General features: G+C 42.2%; 1 protein-coding gene across 2 annotated transcripts in view; it reads right to left on the reverse strand.

The window, feature by feature from the left end:
- The window catches only part of rmc1 (regulator of MON1-CCZ1), a 44,659-nt gene extending 28,340 nt beyond the window's left edge, over positions 1 to 16,319 (reverse strand). For both annotated transcript variants that reach the window (XM_034185768.1, XM_034185700.1), the window contains exons 1-19: positions 16,132 to 16,319; positions 13,957 to 14,033; positions 12,900 to 12,984; positions 11,726 to 11,782; positions 11,000 to 11,086; positions 10,788 to 10,928; positions 9,239 to 9,342; positions 9,069 to 9,158; positions 8,448 to 8,553; positions 8,159 to 8,267; positions 7,733 to 7,777; positions 7,600 to 7,653; positions 6,189 to 6,317; positions 4,575 to 4,681; positions 4,307 to 4,426; positions 4,125 to 4,202; positions 3,906 to 4,010; positions 3,763 to 3,831; positions 3,600 to 3,687 (exon numbers count right to left, since the gene is read on the reverse strand). In XM_034185768.1, coding sequence (XP_034041659.1) covers positions 3,600 to 3,687; positions 3,763 to 3,831; positions 3,906 to 4,010; positions 4,125 to 4,202; positions 4,307 to 4,426; positions 4,575 to 4,681; positions 6,189 to 6,317; positions 7,600 to 7,653; positions 7,733 to 7,777; positions 8,159 to 8,267; positions 8,448 to 8,553; positions 9,069 to 9,158; positions 9,239 to 9,342; positions 10,788 to 10,928; positions 11,000 to 11,086; positions 11,726 to 11,782; positions 12,900 to 12,984; positions 13,957 to 14,033; positions 16,132 to 16,230 — 1,750 coding nt within the window. In that variant the 5' untranslated portion in view covers positions 16,231 to 16,319. The remainder of the gene's footprint in view (positions 1 to 3,599; positions 3,688 to 3,762; positions 3,832 to 3,905; positions 4,011 to 4,124; positions 4,203 to 4,306; positions 4,427 to 4,574; positions 4,682 to 6,188; positions 6,318 to 7,599; positions 7,654 to 7,732; positions 7,778 to 8,158; positions 8,268 to 8,447; positions 8,554 to 9,068; positions 9,159 to 9,238; positions 9,343 to 10,787; positions 10,929 to 10,999; positions 11,087 to 11,725; positions 11,783 to 12,899; positions 12,985 to 13,956; positions 14,034 to 16,131) is intronic.
- Positions 16,320 to 18,166: the final 1,847 nt, after the last annotated feature.

Raw genomic sequence — 18,166 nt, forward strand, 5'->3', positions numbered from 1 at the left:
CTATGCAACAAGATGCCACAAATTATATTTGTTCCACTCAGAAAAACAATTCCTGTTCAATGCACATCAGAACGGACCCGGCGCCACAAGGGGGCATTTGTGGGTGACGCCCCCTCACGTTATCAACCTGGATGTTAGAGTTATCAAAAAAGAAAAAGAAATACTGGAAAATATAGCAAAATATTAGTTATTCAATAATATCACGTATTTAACAAATAAACCAAACTAATTAACTAAAGTAGTTCATTTTAAAACAAACATATGGCATGTGTCTGTGTTCAAGTGATTTGATAGGTTGAGGGTTGCGCTTGTCAGTGCGGCAGAGGGCAAGCTCGATTTATTCAAGCAGTGTCAAGGGCCTTTCACACTGCAAGCTTCAGCGCGACGCTTTAACATTTCCCAACGCGTCGTAACACCAGGCCGGTGCGTTTCCAACGCATTGTGACATCAGACGCGTTGCTTTGGAAGCGGCAAGGGGGCAGAGATTGCAGCCACGTCACACTCTGGCTGTTTCCACAACCTGAAAAAAGTTCAGCGATTGCATCTTGAATTTGGGTCACCTGAACCACAAAAAACAGCAGCAGAAGGATTCTCCCATCACCCTGCTGGGAGAAGCTTTTTTCAGCTACTTTTCGGAGTGACGCCGACTGAGGGAGGACATCGACTGAACCGCGACAGCGGGCCGACCCGCACGGAGAAGCCGGCCTTCAGGCATCATTCCTGGGGCAGGCAGCCAGGGGGATGGAGCAAACCCACTCAGTCCGAAATCTCCCACTTTTTGGATATATGTTTAGTCCCAGTTTGCCCAACAGAGTTTAGTTCTGCAGCTTTATCGAAGTGAGAATATAAAAGTAAAACGTGACATTTCTGCACTGCTGTGAAGGTTTACTGATCAGCTAACGTTAGCTTAGCCTTTTAGCACAGTTGATCTGAGTGAACACTTTTAATTTGTAAATGGTTCAGTCTTTCTTAATTTTTACCAAATAAAGCTACAGCTTTTTCCAGACACCACAAAATCTCAACTTTAAATAACTTATTTTTTCTGGCGTTTTTTTTCTATTGGCTCATTTGCCGTTTTTTCCCCTTTAATATATAAACTATTTAGTGTTTCTTTATATTTCAAGAAATATTTTTATTTGTCCCAATCAGGAACATTTGCTGTGCAGACAACCAAACTTCCATTGATGAGCTTAACACCACGAAGTGCAGTCGAAAGAAAACATCTCTGCTCTTCAGCAACACCACCAGAGTTCAAAGCTGCAGAAGAGACCTTCATCTGTTTCCCGAGAATCCAGCAGAACATCACCTGCTTCTAAATAAAAGGTTCTTTCAACAGCAACTATTTTATTATTTTTTAAAAAGCTGTTTCATTTTATATTTTAACAATAAATAAACGGATCATTAAAAATGTCCACGAATCAAAGTCCAAAGACATTTGCACAAATAGAAGCTCTCCACTTATTGCGCTCAAATTCATATTTTAGAAATGATAACATTAAAGGCAATTACATATTTTGACGAAATTACAAGTTGAAATGACTATATATAAAAAAACATGAGGTTTATGTCACAGAAATCCTACTTTACAATCACACTGCAGTCATTGTTAAATTATTTCCTGTTGTATTTCTAATAAAATTTGTATTTAGTGTTTATTTATATCTCATTTCAACCAGAAAAACAATCTACCAGACTTAAAAAAAATGTACAAATTTCCATGTTATTTTATTTGTCTAAAAATAAATGTTCAAGGTTCCTTATGTTAAACAAGAAATTATCTAATCTGAAATAACAGGTGGTTTTAATTTACAGATGAAAGGTTTCTAAAGAACCATTTCTTGATTTATTTAGCTATTTTAATTACAAGTGCTCTAAACTTTTTTTTTTTAAAACAGTAATCAGAAATTCTGAGGTAAACAACAACAAAAAACATTTCCAATGATTTTTCTTCAGAAAACTGCTCTATGAATGAGCAGTCCTGTCACACGTTAATGTTTTGACGCACCTCCGCTCGACAGAACACTGGCTCTGTGTGGTATGCAGGAGATCACTTGACCGAGGGTCTATACGTTCAAATAATAAAAAAAAGTACCGTCATCACTCTTTACTCTTAGTCTCTTACAACGGTGTAGCCTAAATACACGAGCTTTCCAGGAGCGCACCCAATTCATTACGCACGCTCAGAGGCAGGTCCCCTCCGGTGCGCACTTTTTTTGGGGGGGGGGGACCCCGTCCCCTGTGATAAACTCATCACCCCCTTAATATTTTTTTTTTCTGGCACCGAGTCTGCATCAGAAGCTCCAAGAATTTGTATAGATATTCCACCTCAATATCCATGTGTATTTTTGCTTAATTCCTCATTTTTGTAACATTTGTATTGGTGTTGGTACAGACTGTGCTGGCTGTTAGTGGTTAAAAAAAACAAACAGTGTGTGTCTCCACCTGCTCAGCTCCAGGACTCTGCGTTGGGGCTGAAGATGGAAAGAGAAGTGCGCAGTCCGATTCACTGTGCAAATCTGTGCGCGCAGCTCTTGTTTATCCAGACCCGAACAATAAAGTCCACTTCATCATCAGATTGATCACCCTCTGGTTCAGACTCTGATGAGGCGCTCCGCGCTTCAATTGTCTTCATGCAGTTCAAAAAAAATAAATAAATAAATAAAGACGACGCGCTGTTCCAGACACCTGATTATTTTGACACACAAAAATAAATAAAATAACTACACCACACACATGCTAAAACACACTCCAAGCACAGCAAATATCACAACCTTCAAAACTGTTTGTCATCTGCTTTTCACTCCACACAAAACCACAATTTCCCTTCTCTCAGCATCCAAATTAAGTGGATTGGGGATCATTATTTATTGGGTAATATATTTTATACCAGTGATAAAGAAAAATTAGTGTAATTTTTTTTTTCTTTACTTGTTTGCTGTCGCAGACAGAGAGAAACTGAAGAAAAGTCCCATTCGCAAAACGTGCGAGCACACACCCACACCCACGTGGGTCTTTCCATCCCTCCCTCTCCTCCAGCTGAAAGAGGAAATCAGCCAATTTTGCTGCAGCTGTCTGCAAAACGCACAAAGAATATGAGAATATTATCCCCCCAATAAACTCATGAAAATTATTAATCATAATTCAAGTTATACTTGGGCTATTAAAATTTAAAAAGTGGTGTGGAGGCTGAATTCCACACGTTCAACCTGCATTCAAACAGACACTCAGAATGGAGCAGATTGTGTGCTAAGTCCTCTTAATAACATTGTGTGACTTTTGGCACGTCAATCAACTCCAGAGGGTTAATACTGCTTGGCACTCAACATGTTACACTTTGTGGGTCAGAAATGAGGAGGACAGCTAGGCTAAGGTAAGGCTAACTGTGTTAAAGCTGTGTAGAATTTAAAATTAAATTAAAAAGTTTAATGTTTAATGCTGTGACAATGAATAAGATGTCCAAACACGTGTACTGAGCTGACTTACATTTCTGCATTTTTGCTACTTTTTCCCCCTGGCAACTTTACTAAAAAGTGATTTAAAAATAAGTGATATTGAATGAATTAAAATTACATTTTGGGGGCGGAGCCACAAAAACTCACCAACACTGCGGATGAATCTGAGCGCGCCCAGAACCTGCTGCTTGGACAGCAGGACCTCGACGATCTCATCGTTGGCTGTGGATAAGCGCTGAAATGTGAAAGGACAACTTTAACAAAAACTTGTTGGCGCTGCGCTCAAACATTAACGGTGCGGTGTTTTGACCTTCAGCATGTCGAGCGCCAGCTGGTGTGCAGGAGGATACGTGCTCTCCAACGACAGCAGCAAACAGGCCTGAGGACCACAAAGACAGGAATCCTGAAGCAGTTACAGACCGAGAACTGGTCTGAGATCAGGTTTGGACTGACCAGTGGCTTGGAGTCGGTGAGGACATGGTACTGCAGGAACTGGTGCAGCATGTAGAAGAGGCTGTGGTGCACCAACGTCTTAATCACCAACTCGTACAGGTAATGCTGGAGACAGAACCCCAAACATCAAAGACAAGTCATTCTCTGGACAGCTGCTCACTGCTGCCACCTGCTGGTTTCAGGCTGCGGGGTAAAATCAGCCGCTGTGGGCGGACTTACCTGAACAGGAATCTGAAACTGGTTCAAGGACCTGATGTACTCCATCACCACAGCAATCACAAATTTATGAGAAACTTCCTGCAGACGGACAGAGCTTCAGAGACACGAACGTTTCAACTTTATTCGTTAAACACTGATGGTTTTTAAAGCCGTTAAAATCCACCTGATGGTGATTTTTGTACCTTCTGGTCGGAGAACGATGACAGGACGTGAGTGTACATGTCCGACTGATCGATAACCGCCTGAGTTCTGACCGGGCGTTTCTGGACAGAACCCCCTCGACTCGGACCAGACTCCATCGCCTGGAAAATTTCAGCATAAAAAGATGACTGAGATACACACACATTTTTTAATTTACTTATTTACTTTTTATACACTTTTCCTTTGAACTCTTATCCATCACATCAAGAACTGGATTTATGACATCAAACCACACCGAGTGTCACTCACCACAGCGTACGTTTGCTCCGCCTCCAGGTAGTCTTTATACACCTGGTTGAGTTTGTCGAAGACCGTCGCCACAACTGGAAGGTTTCCCTTCTCTCCACAGTCCAGAACTGAAGCAGAGGATTATCGGCAAGTTAAAAGATTAAAAAAATTAAAACATTCATGTTTTTAAACTAACATTTTGTACTGTAAAACTTTCTTTAGAGTGCAAAATTCAATGCATGTTTGTTCCAAAATCAGTACAAGTGAATTTGTACTCCCCCTATAATCCTGTTTATAGTGGTGCAGCTTAGCTATAATTTCCACAACAATTGTGTATTTTGTGATAAAAGCATAGATTATGGTACACACATAGCCAAAAGGTATTCCAAATAAAACTGGATGTTGGGCCATCGTGAATTTCCAGTGTGTCAACCATTTGTTGAAATGAAATTTGGAAAATATTCCAGTCATATTGAAAACTATATCACATTATTTGTCTGATCATCAAGATTCCAAAAAGGTATACTTTTGACCATCTGTGACTGAATGTTCTGGAGTTATGGGGTAAAAACAGCAAGAATGATGACAAAGGTCAGTGTCAGTTTGTACAGGGGTCAAAAGTTAAAGTTGCTCCAATTTTGGTAAAAAGTGATGCAAATTAATGGTTGAGTTAATCGGGTTTTAAGAAGGAAGTTTGCCCCATGTGTCATGCTTAGTTATCACGTTACAGGGTCACGTCATAGAATCCAATGGACGTCAACCTTGTTTGACCTTTACTTTGGAGACCAAACAGTCAACAAGGTCAAAACTATTCCATTTATTAAGCCTATTAGCTCAACCAATAATTTTCTTCACCTTTTACCAAAATTGGAGCAACTTTAATTTTTAACCCCTGTACAAACTGAAACTGACCTATGACGCTTCTTAATGCTTTTACCCCAGAACATTCAATCATAGACAATCCAAACAATACTTTTATAGAATCTTCATGATCAGACAAATAAAGCGGTGTTGTTTTCAACATGTCTGGGGCATTTTTTAATTATGACTTGTGTAATTCTTCACTGACCCCTGTAGATCAGAGGTCAGCTCCAGGATGCCTCGACATCTGAAAATAAGCACTAGTTAATGTAGAATTTCATGATTTTAATCACAAAATGCACAATTATTTTGCTATGCTGCCATGCTATAAGCCTTTGCAATCCCGCTAACTGCTGAGGCTAAGGTAGTAAATGCAGCAACAAATCACTGAGATACCAGCTAGCTTAGCTCAACCGCTACAGTGGTTCTATGAGCCAGATAGTTAGCACGTCATTGAGCTTGTTTTTGGGTGGAGCTAATCACATGGGGGGGAAAAAAAAAAAAAAAAAGGATACATGTTTATATTTTACTGTACAATTAAAAACAAATCTAATGTGATACGGCACAGCCCAGTGTCAGAACAATGTACTGCCAGCTGCTGTGAAGGAGCTGAAATGTGTTTGGACCAAACCTATATCACACAAAGGATTCTGGGATCAATGATGTTAATATCACAGACGATGTATTTTTTCCTGTTAATTTGGTTCAAACCCTCAAACTGGAAGATGTTGTGGTGCTCAGAAAATCTTCCTCAACATGTGGAGGATAACGTACGCTGCGAGCACACTGACAGGATGACCATCTTACAGTCCCGCCGCCGTAACAGGAAGTCCATCAGTTTGCCTTTGTCCTGCAGCAGGTTGACAGTCGGATGTAATTTCACCTGCAGGTACCAAAGGTAACCTGTCGGAAACAAACAAAAAACAACCTTGGTTTGGCCACTGGAGGAAGAAGTATTTTAAATAAATAAATACTCTTAACAGTCTACAGACTGCCTGAAGGTATTAACCATCAAACCCTTTGACAGAGTAAGGCGTCCCTTCCCCAACCCTTTGACAGAGTAAGGCGTCCCTTCCCCAACCCTTTGACAGAGTAAGGCGTCCCTTCCCCAACCCTTTGACAGAGTAAAGCGTTCCCTTCCCAAACCCTTTGACAGAGTAAAGCGTTCCCTTCCCAAACCCTTTGACAGAGTAAAGCGTTCCCTTCCCAAACCCTTTGACAGAGTAAAGCGTTCCCTTCCCAAACCCTTTGACAGAGTAAAGCGTTCCCTTCCCAAACCCTTTGACAGAGTAAAGCGTTCCCTTCCCACACCCTTTGACAGAGTAAAGCGTTCCCTTCCCAAACCCTTTGACAGAGTAAAGCGTTCCCTTCCCAAACCCTTTGACAGAGTAAAGCGTTCCCTTCCCAAACCCTTTGACAGAGTAAAGCGTTCCCTCTCAAACCCTTTGACAGTGTAAAGCGTTCCTTCCCCAACCCTTTGACAGAGTAAAGCGTTCCCTTCCCCAACCCTTTGACAGAGTAAAGCGTTCCCTCTCAAACCCTTTGACAGTGTAAAGCGTTCCTTCCCCAACCCTTTGACAGTGTAAAGCGTTCCTTCCCCAACCCTTTGACAGTGTAAAGCGTCCCTTCCCCAACCCTTTGACAGTGTAAAGCGTCCCTTCCCCAACCCTTTGACAGTGTAAAGCGTCCCTTCCCCAACCCTTTGACAGTGTAAAGCGTCCCTTCCCCAACCCTTTGACAGAGTAAAGCGTCCCTTCCCCAACCCTTTGACAGTGTAAAGCGTCCCTTCCCCAACCCTTTGACAGTGTAAAGCGTCCCTTCCCCAACCCTTTGACAGAGTAAAGCGTCCCTTCCCCAACCCTTTGACAGAGTAAAGCGTTCCTTCCCCAACCCTTTGACAGAGTAAAGCGTCCCTTCCCCAACCCTTTGACAGTGTAAAGCGTCCCTTCCCCAACCCTTTGACAGTGTAAAGCGTCCCTTCCCCAACCCTTTGACAGAGTAAAGCGTCCCTTCCCCAACCCTTTGACAGTGTAAAGCGTCCCTTCCCCAACCCTTTGACAGTGTAAAGCGTCCCTTCCCCAACCCTTTGACAGAGTAAAGCGTTCCCTCCCCAACCCTTTGACAGAGTAAAGCGTTCCCTCTCAAACCCTTTGACAGAGTAAAGCGTTAGTTCTTGCTAACTGGCCTTCACTGGCGCTGATGATGATGTCAGGCTGGAAAACGCTCCAGGATGAAGAATCTGGACTGACAGTGAAGGTCATCACAATAAAACCAACAAATAGCACAAAGACATTTCTGTTGGATGTGATAAAGGATACAGAGCTGACACGGTACCGGAGCCTGAGATGGAACCACTGCAGGACCTGAGGACACAGTTCAAAGGTCATTTTACAGTTCCTGATCCATAATCACTCCTCAATCAAACAGAAGAACTTTATTACAAATGTTGGAAACAAGAACAAAAACTAATGTTCAGTTTGATCAAAACCAAACTGTCCTGGAACCAGAACTCAACAGGTCAAAGGTCAAGTCCACCAAGGTGACAGCTGCCCCGTCAAGTCCAAACTCGAACGTTACGAAAGTCAACAGAAAAAAAGGAACAAAATACATAAATATTTCTGGCTCCTCTTCAATTTTTTTTATTTATTTATTTTTTTTATACAGTGGACGGACAAAGACCAAAGAAAATCTGACAGAACAGCCCCACCTGGTGGTCTGTGAGGGTACAGAACAGCAGAGCTCACCTGATAGCGGGATCCTGTATGGGTGGATGGATCTGGCGGGAAGAACGGGCTGATATGCGTTGACAGAACTGTCAGTGTCCTTCAGCTTGATGTCAAAGATTAAAGATGTCTGACAGAGAAACAACAGTGACCTCATTAAACATCACGCTGGAAAAAAAGAAAAAAACCTGCGACCATTAGCAGGCCGCGAGGCGCGAGCTGAGACATCCAACCAGCAGCAGGAAACACAGGAAGTCTCTACGTCAACAAGCTCCTCCCACTGGATGCTTCGTCACGCGCTCAGACGTACCTGAGAGCTCTGGTGATGAACCACCACCAGGTTGTCCACAACGTTCAGAGCAAACTTTCCAGTGGTGTTGAGCTTTAGCAGGTGGCTCTTCTTACACGGCCCCTCCCTAAACACCAAGACACTTTTTAAACTTCACCACCCACAAAATAAAAACAATCTGTACAGTTTTTGACTGTTCAGACGCGTGAGAACAAAACAGTTTGACAGGTGATGTCACTTAATTATAAAATGAAACAGAAAAACACAAACATCACTTCTATCCCACACAGAGAAAACTTTAAAATACTGACAAACACACAGAAAGAGAAAAATCACTGTGGCAAGGTAGCGGGTTAGAGTACCTGGGTACGTGGCGTTAGGTAGCGGGTTAGAGTACCTGGGTACGTGGCGTTAGGTAGCGGGTTAGAGTACCTGGGTACGTGGCGTTAGGTAGCGGGTTAGAGTACCTGGGTACGTGGCGTTAGGTAGCGGGTTAGAGTACCTGGGTACGTGGCGTTAGGTAGCGGGTTAGAGTACCTGGGTACGTGGCGTTAGGTAGCGGGTTAGAGTACCTGGGTACGTGGCGTTAGGTTGCGGGTTAGAGTACCTGGGTACGTGGCGTTAGGTAGCGGGTTAGAGTACCTGGGTACGTGGTAGAGGATGACCTCGGCACAGGGACTGTTGGCGGTTCTGAAGTGATGCTTCAGGTACATCACGTACAGCTGACCGTAACTAGAGGAAATATTTTAACAGTTTGGTGACTGGAACGTGACGTTTGAAGGGTTTTGCCTTCGTCCATGTGGAGAACTCACATTGTTGCCATGGCAATGTCTCTCTCTGACAGACTGAGTTTGGCAGGTTTTGGAACAACTGGCAGCTCGATCTCAAACTTGGACATCTTTGACATGGTCCCGCTCTGAAACAGGAAATTTTGATGAAAAATAAAGATCACTTGTCATCCCAAAAATTGTCAAATGGTTCAAAAAAACAGTTTTTTTATGTAACCCGGATACTAGATTAATATAAATAAAAACACATACAGCAGTATTCTGGCTCCGCCTCTCACTTATCTCAGTGTTTCCATCAAAAACTTGAGAATGCAACTTCAAATCTGGGGCCAACCAACCAAAACTTTAATCACACCACGAGACTAATATGTAATATTATCATGTAAATTCCACAACGTTGTTTTTAAAATTAGTAAGAATAAAACAAAGCTAATATTTTAAGGTAACGTCACACTTTACTTAAAAAAAAAAAGTAACTTTTTTAAAAGCTACTTTTAATGAACACTCATGGCCCACCTGCAGTACTTTCATAACCCACCAGGGGGCCACAACCCACACTTTGGAAATCACTGAGGACACTTTGGTTTGAATCATGACAACGCAACAAAAAACAGCAATTTGTTTACTATCCACAAACAAAATAAATACTCGACAGAGGAAGTGTATTAGGCTTTTTTAAACATTTAACACAGTAAACAATAATGATACTAATATTTTAATTTTAAAGCATTCAATTTGTCTAAACTGTCCTCCGGCTACACAAGCTGCTAGCTGTTGCGTTCACTGCGTGTCGGTCATTTCAAAGAGTCAGAGTTTTGCCTTGTTTCTGCTTCAAACTGACTTTAGAATGACTTAAGAGGTTTTACCTTTATCATTTGATGGTTAATAATCACATTAATCCATTTGCTCGCTTTGGTTGAAGAGACTCCGTCTCAGATGAGCTGCTGAGCTCTGAAATGACACATGCGCAGTGGAGGCAGGGCGGACCGATTTTTAGGGGGGATCGTTCAGTCTGCAACACCAGTCTATGTTTATTTTATATCTAAAGGGTCATAAATGCTGTGTTGTAATGAATCTCATGTTTCTCATAGAACTGAAACAGGAATCCTCAGGGCACTGTTCTGGGTCCTTTTCTTTTCTGCTTTTATATTAAAGACTTGTCAGATGTTTGTTTGGGTACAGAGCTTCAGGTGTATGTGGATGAGTACCTGCAAGCTGCTGCAGATAAGCCAATATAAAAAGTAAATTAATACATAAATGAAACTTAGTAAAAGTTTTAATCACGAGGCATGGAGCCTGGTTAGCAAACACCAAATTAAAGATGAGCTCACTGACCAGGAACCAGGTGATGCGTTTGGGCATAATTCTAGAGTCAATTTCATTTTAAATGTCACATTTAAGTTTAGTAAAACCATGAAGGCTAACGTCGGCCGTTGAAGATAAAAATCTGGCCACTTTAAATATTTGCATTTGTCTGACTCAGAAAACTGAGTAACATTATCTGGACCTTGGTTCTAGTTCATCCCCAGTCAGATGCAGTGCTTGTTGAACTAACAAGTCCACGTCTTCTCACCCTGAAGGCAAATGGCTGCAGGATGTTCCCCTGCACGGTGGTGGACAGCAGGATGACAGCCGGTTCCGGACAGTACTGGTACCAGTTCACGTTTATGCTCTGACTCTTCAGCAGCTTCAAGCTTCGCTTGTCTGGAAAAACCTGGACAGAGACACAAAGTCCAAACATCTGCTTCCAAGGGTCCTGCAACAGTCCCGACTCCAGAACATTACCTGGTAGAACTCGATTCCCTGGTCAGTGATGAAGACAATCTCGTTCCAGCTGGTCCAACAAAAACCCAAAACACTGGCGTTCTTCGTCTGCAGAACAAAAACACTCCAGACGTTTCCGATTCTAACATTTTCCATTTAGTCAAGTCCTCAGTTTAAAACATATTATTCCCTAAAACCTGCATCACAATTCCTCAGGACGAGATTCCTTCAAATTACACCAAAACTATTCAGCTGGTTTTTGACACAAAGACAAAAATCGATAATCTCTAAATTCCTGTTTAAATCTGGTTACATTCTTGTATTATAAATTATTTCAAAAACCACTTAGAGACCAGTTTAAAACCATTTTAAATCAAACCGTCCTCAGTGTCAAACCAGGTTACCTCGAATATGATGAGGTTCAACAGTGGACTTCGAAACTTAAAGGTTTAAAGCAGTTTAAAACATGTTCAATGTGGTTTAAATTAATGTCAACAGTCCAAATGTGGTTGTGTGTCTAAAATGATTTTATCTCAAAACAGACGAGAAATGTATCCGTTTGAGATACTGAAATTTATTCAAATATATTTGAAAGTTTTACTAGTTCAATCAAAATCAAACAGCAAACTAGTTTGTCTTTTGTCAGATGTAAAACAGTTTCAGCTTGTTTAAATGTGAGTTTCTGTAAATTCTCATTTCTTCACAGAGATTAAAAGAATAATAATAAAAACGGTTGTAAAGTCGTACCTTACACTCCTGCGTGAACTCTGTGTGCGGATAATCAGGAACGAAGTTGATGAAGTCCTGCAGAACAAGTTTTGATGGTTAACGAAGCTGAAGTCACGTCAGAGAATCGCAAAACCACAGACAGGAAGTCCTGCTCGCCGTCCCACAATGCTCAGCGGCATTTACAAGACTTTAGCTGCTACCCTTAAGATTAGCAAATTAACCGCCACAATCACATGTCATTTTATGGGACAAAGCAAAATGATGCTCAAGAGATCGACAACAAGAACTGCAGTGGATCTCAGAAGGTGACGGTAAAATAAAAACAAAGAAGAAGCTTCGTGTCGTTTCTGTGCAGCGGCAGAAGTTTAATGTCAAACATTCATCCACATTTTTCTTTCTGTTTTGTTTTTTTAATAATTTGCCATTAATTATGTCTGAAATGTTTAAGGCGTGGTGGTCAAGCGGTTAGTGTACTTCTTTCCACTGCAGAAGGTTCAAACCCACTCCTGCACATTCTCCGTGTAATGTGGAGTTAAATCAGGAAGGTCATCCGGTGTAAAACTTGTGCCAAATCAACATGCAGATCCACCTCGGAGCTGCTGTAGTGACACCTAGTGACACCCAAAACAGTTTCGGGTTCAGCACATTGGACCGCATTAGAGCGTGGGAACAGTTCCTCATCACTGATTGGTCGATCAGCGTGTCAATGAAACAGGTCAAAGTGGAAACACGGTGACTTAGTGGTTAGCACTGTTGCCTCACAGCGAGAAGGTTGTGGGTTCAATTCCCACCCGTGGCCTTTCTGTGTGGAGTCTGTGGGTTCTCTCCGAGTGCTTGGGCATCCTCCCACATTTAAAGACATGCAGGTTAAGTGAAGTGGAAACTTAATTTTGCCGTGGTCTCCCTTGTAAAAGAGATCTTGATGTCAACGGGACTAACCTGGTTAAATAAAGATAAAATGAATACGTCATTTAGGGCTTTGATTTTCTCTCTCTGTAACTGGTGTGTTTGTGTTCTTCCAATTTGATATTATTTATCTCAGATTCTGGACCCAACAACCACTTAAACACACACACGGAGCGCCCAGTGACGGGGCGACGCCCACACAGTCCGCTGCAGTCACAGGTTCTGAAGGTCCAGAAACCCAACAGCTGGTGGTCTTATTGGACAGGAAGCTCAAAGCAGAACTCACCACAGACTTTGGGGTTCTCTGGACAGCCAGGATCTTATTCCCGATGGAGAACTTGATACACTTCACTTCCCCTTTATCGTCCATTCTGTTGATGGAGACACAGATTCTGTTTGTGTCCATTCTGGGGTTTATTTGTATCAGTAACCTCAAAAAGCTGCCGGCCGGGACAGTAATAAACTTTTCTGTTGTTTGTGTGTGTGTGTGTGTGTGTGTGTGTGTGTGTGTGTGTGTGTGTGTGTGTGTGTACTCTATCAGATGTCAGGAAAACTGTAATGGACACTACATAGGTGAGACTAAGCAACCTTTAAACAAGAGGCTATACCAGCACCGCAGAGAGGTCGCCAGTGGACCTCAGTCTGCAGTTCATCTCCACCTGAAAGACACTAACCACACGTTTGAGGACAAGGAAGTTAAAATCTTAGCCAGAGAGAAGAAATGGTTTGAGAGAGGTGTCAAGGAAGCATTCATTGTAAAACAGTTGAAACCCAGCCTTAACCGGGGGGCGGGTCTCAGACACGCTTTGTCCCCTGTTTACAATGGGGTACTCAGGTCTAAGCAGTTTCGGTCTTTTGTTCATGGTAATGAGTCATTCACGTCATCAGGAGAGTCGTCAAGGGAGCCATCAGGGGAGGCTTCCATCCCATCATTAGGAGAGTGCACAATAGGTGCTAATTAGAGCTATTGTTTAATCACTAGCCTGTAGCAGTCGGCCTCTCAGTAGGAGGGGTCTGGTTAGGTTAAAAACTCCAGCTTTTGTTGGCTTCAGGTTTATTCTTCTCTACAAGAGTCAAGACAGAAGTCAGACTACCAGAGCAAGAATTTTAGCTGAGGAAGCTTCTGTGATTTGAAGCGAAATGTCCTCACATCAAGCAACCCAGTCCAGTCGAAGATTCAAGCTTCTCTACTACAGTCTCGGCAAGGTGGATTTGATTGAGATGAGGTCTTCATATCTGCACCAGCATGGACCTGGTGCTGGACGACTGTTTGAGACAGACAGACTCAAGTTCACTGGACTCACTGATGAATAAACCTGTGATTCCTGCAAATGTTGTGGTACCTGAAGGCAGCACAGCTCTTATCATCTGGGCCTTTGACCGCCACTCCAGTGGCTCCTCCTGAACGCACCGCAAACACCTGAAACCACAACACAGGATAATCAATCAAGCAATACTAGAAAATAGAATAGGAGGGGGAAAAAATATCAATTAACACCTGAACACACCAAATACATTTATTTTAATGTTTATTTTTCAGGGACAATACATACAACATTGCCACAAAAAAAGAGGAACATGTGATGCATAAAAAATATCTAGCTTCAGCTAATTTGCAGTCTTTGTCTCTTGCAATAAAAAAACAGGATCCATAAGAACAATTTCACAAAATTCCTGGAGCCACCTACAGTGAACATGAGTGACTGCACTGAGAACTTTCAGAGACCACCTAAATGTTTTGTCTGGAAATAAAAGTGGGTTTTGTCTCAGGTGGTCTGAGGACCACCTAAGACCAAACCCACACTGGTCTCAGGACCAATAAAACCACCCAACCATCAGTCCAAAGGTCATGGAGATCACCCAAACTGACTTTGGTGTCAGGTGGTTTTCAATTTGGTCCAGCTTTACAGTGATCTGTGCATAGCATTAGTGCCGGGCACTCACAAAGTACCCAAGCAAGGTTCCAGGACCAATCCATGACCCTCAAAAGCACAAACTGGGCACTGACTTTTGGAGATCTGATCTGTATCTGCACTAAATCCACCAAACTTTACAACAAGGCATCATACAGAATGCAGATTAGCCAAAAATAATGTTACGGTTGTGCAAAAGTACGTTCACGTTCGCAATGGGGAAAAAAAAAAAAAAAACGCAACGTGTCGAACAGCTTGAAAATTCCACCACAGTTAAGAGAAGACCAGGAGCCACTGAACATCACGGGTCAGCACAGACCTCCAGACCCTCCAGGGTTTGACCAGGTTTCAAACTGTCACCTTCTGGGATGCATGTTCCTCAAAATCAGAACAAGGTATGAAAATAAACATTTTTAAATCAGAGTGAGTTTCACTTTCACAAAAACAACTAAACAAGGAATTCACCTGCACACCAGGAAGAGCTGAGGGTTCAGTGTCCTGCTCAAGAGCAAATAAACAGCTGGGAATCAAACCAATCAACCAGGTTACTTGAGACCTGACCAAAGTCACCTGACCTGTTCAACTGCAGAGGAGCTGCAGTGACCACGCCCCCTTTGAAGTGAGAGCCAATCATTTTATTGCACACTTCTTCTTCTTCTAATAGATTCCGGCAGGCTGTACGCTGGCGTAGCATAATGCTGCCCCCCACAGGTAATAGTTAAATACTTTATCTTATGTTAGACTCAAATAGAGGTTGGTGGAATGGAGGAACTTAATCACAGCGTTGTCCACTAAATGCGAGTAACTGCCCTCAGAAAAAATTGACCTAAAAGAAAACACAGTCAATCCACAGTCTGACAAATCTTTAAACAATTTCCGCCTATCACTAGAATACATAGGACAGCACATTAAAACATGATGAACACTTTCCAACTGACCACACTGACACAACCTGTCTGGATGTTTTCCAATCACTTTTAAATATGCTGCCAACCCACAATGCCCCAGTCTCAATCTAATTAATTTGACTTGATCCTTAAGACAGGATGAGAAGAGGAGTCTCTTATTTTTAATCGAAGGCTGACACATAAAATAGTGCCTCCCTACCGACTCACTCTCCCACTGCTTTGGCCACTTCTGATCACTCAACTCTTAAAAAATACTAAAACAATCAACCTTTCCCAAAGGGATATTAACATCAACTTTATTCTTCAGAAGGGACTCTTTGGCCAATGAATCTGCGATCTCATTACCTAAAATGCCAGAGTGCCCAGGAATCCAAGTGAAGGTTACACAACAGCCAGCTGACTCAACGCGATGGAGGCAAGACAGAATCTCTAATTGCACACTTCTGACAGCAGGTGATGACTTTAATGCCGAGTTTTGTGCCAAAAACCTGAACTTCCTGTGACCATGATGACGTCACTGGACGAGTGCTTGGAAGCCCTTTTCTACTCGGACGTTATCTTGTGTTCATCTATTTAACTCCTCTTCCTCCAAACTAAAACAGGACTAAAAACATCAAATGTAAAACTGACTTTATGTACCGTTTCTTCGGTAGCTGTTAGCTGGCTCGGTTAGCATTAGCAACGCTAACTAGCTAACCTGTTTGTTGGCTTCGTCGAAGAAAACGTTGTTGACGCTGGAAGCGTGTTCGAACTGCAGCGGGTTCTCGCACAGTTCCAGATAATGTTCCTCACTCATCGTGGCCGCAGAGCTGCTCCGGTTTTTAAACTTTCTCCCCGGTTTGAGTTCCTGACCGACGGCGACAGCAGCAAAACATTCGCTCCACTTCCGCTGGCCTTCAGAATAAGAGCATAACCCGGAAGTAAGATACGTAAGTGAAGGTCAGTGTTTTGAACGTGGGCTTGTTTATCCTTGATGATTCTTGTGCCAGAAAATTCCACTTCCGACTTCAGTGAAGAACAGTATCAGGTTTGAGTCGATACCAGGTTTTCCAGGTGATACAGTATTCAAACTCCAACTGCTCCCTGTACAGGGAGTAAGGAAACTTTAGCGGAATCCCGTGACGTCAGGGGAAAACCCCCAAATCCCAGGATTTCTTCATGTAGCACCTGTCTGCTAAAATTCAGTCAGAATCAATCAGAAGTCATGCTAATTTTCGCAGCTTTACAAAGTGGCGTTATCAGATGGAGGTCATATGATCACAACCTGTTAAAGACAAATCACTAACATCCAGACAAAACTTCCACTTCTTTAATATCCAATTTTTTAAAATAAATTCACAAAATCATTCATTCGCCATAAATCATGTGACAACAAACTAACATAACCTCAAACCACAAACATGAAAGACTAGAGCAGACATAAAGCTAATTTCCATGACATTTTCATCTGCCATCTTGTATAAAGAAGACAATTTTTGTTGATTTTAGGTGACAAGTCATGATTTATAAATGTGATCCTGTAAATAAATAAAATATGTTGAAACGGCAGCTGGAGCGACGCCACGGCCGCTTCAGCCAACGTGCGCTCTGCACTGTCCACTTCATTTTTGTTTGTTTTTACATCTCTGTGATTTAAACTAAAGACATTTTCCCTTCTGCAGTCAAACATTTCAAATCATGACTGTAGTACATTCACCTGAAAACATTTATTTAATCAGCCTTCACTTCAGCTGCTGGAACAAACTGCTGTGACCTTTGACCCCATCATGCTCAAAAGCAGCTCTGAACTGTTGACTAAATATATAAAGGTGATGGTCTAGTGGTTAAACTGTTGGGCTTGAGACCAGAAGATCGTCAGTTGAAATCCCAGCATGACTGGAAAAAGGTCCTTAATCCCCTAGCTACTCCCGGTGTGTAATGAGCACCTTGTATGACTGCACCCAGACATCGGGGTGAACGTGAGGCATTATTGTAAAGCACTTTTGAGTGTCTGATGTAGATGGAAAAGCGCTATATAAATGCAGTCCATTTACCATTTTACCATAAAGATTCAGACAATGCAAACTGGCCTGAAATTTTTAGTGAAGGATGGAAAGTCTACAGAAAAAAAAAAAAAAAAAATCCTAAAATTCTACATCATTAAACCACATTTCCCCCTCAGGACCTCTAGAAAGGTCCACACCTTCAGAATAAAGTTGGACTTAAGAAATTAACTGCATTGAATTTAATTTTTCTGCATCCCCCAATGACCTTCCATGCAAAAAATGTGACTATTAAATATCGCGCACTGCCTGAACCATAGAGGTGGGAAAGGAAAAACAAAAAACTTTTAAAACCTCCTTTGAGGAAGCCGGTTTGGGAAAACAATCGCTCATCATCGGAATCCATCTCATTGCTGCCGGTGTGGGCAACCGAACGGTCCCCCCTAAAAATCGGTCACCCTGCCTTCACTGCGCATGCGTCATCAGCCGCGGTTCACAGATCACCTCGTTTCTGCTTCAAACTGTCTCCAGTCATCATCTATCTCAGCGACAGATATCTGAAGCTTTTGTACAATCATTTCCACAGAAATTCAGCATTATTACATCATGAAAGATGAAGCGATCAGAGTGCCGCGGCTACAGAAGCTGCTAGCTGATGCATTCACTGCGCGTTGATCATTTCAGTGTCAAAGTTTCGCTTCCTTTCTGCTTAAATCTGACTTTAGAATGATTTAAGAGGTTTTACTTTGT

Source organism: Thalassophryne amazonica, chromosome 1, assembly GCF_902500255.1.
Source record: "Thalassophryne amazonica chromosome 1, fThaAma1.1, whole genome shotgun sequence".
Classification (NCBI taxonomy): Eukaryota; Metazoa; Chordata; class Actinopteri; order Batrachoidiformes; family Batrachoididae; genus Thalassophryne; species Thalassophryne amazonica.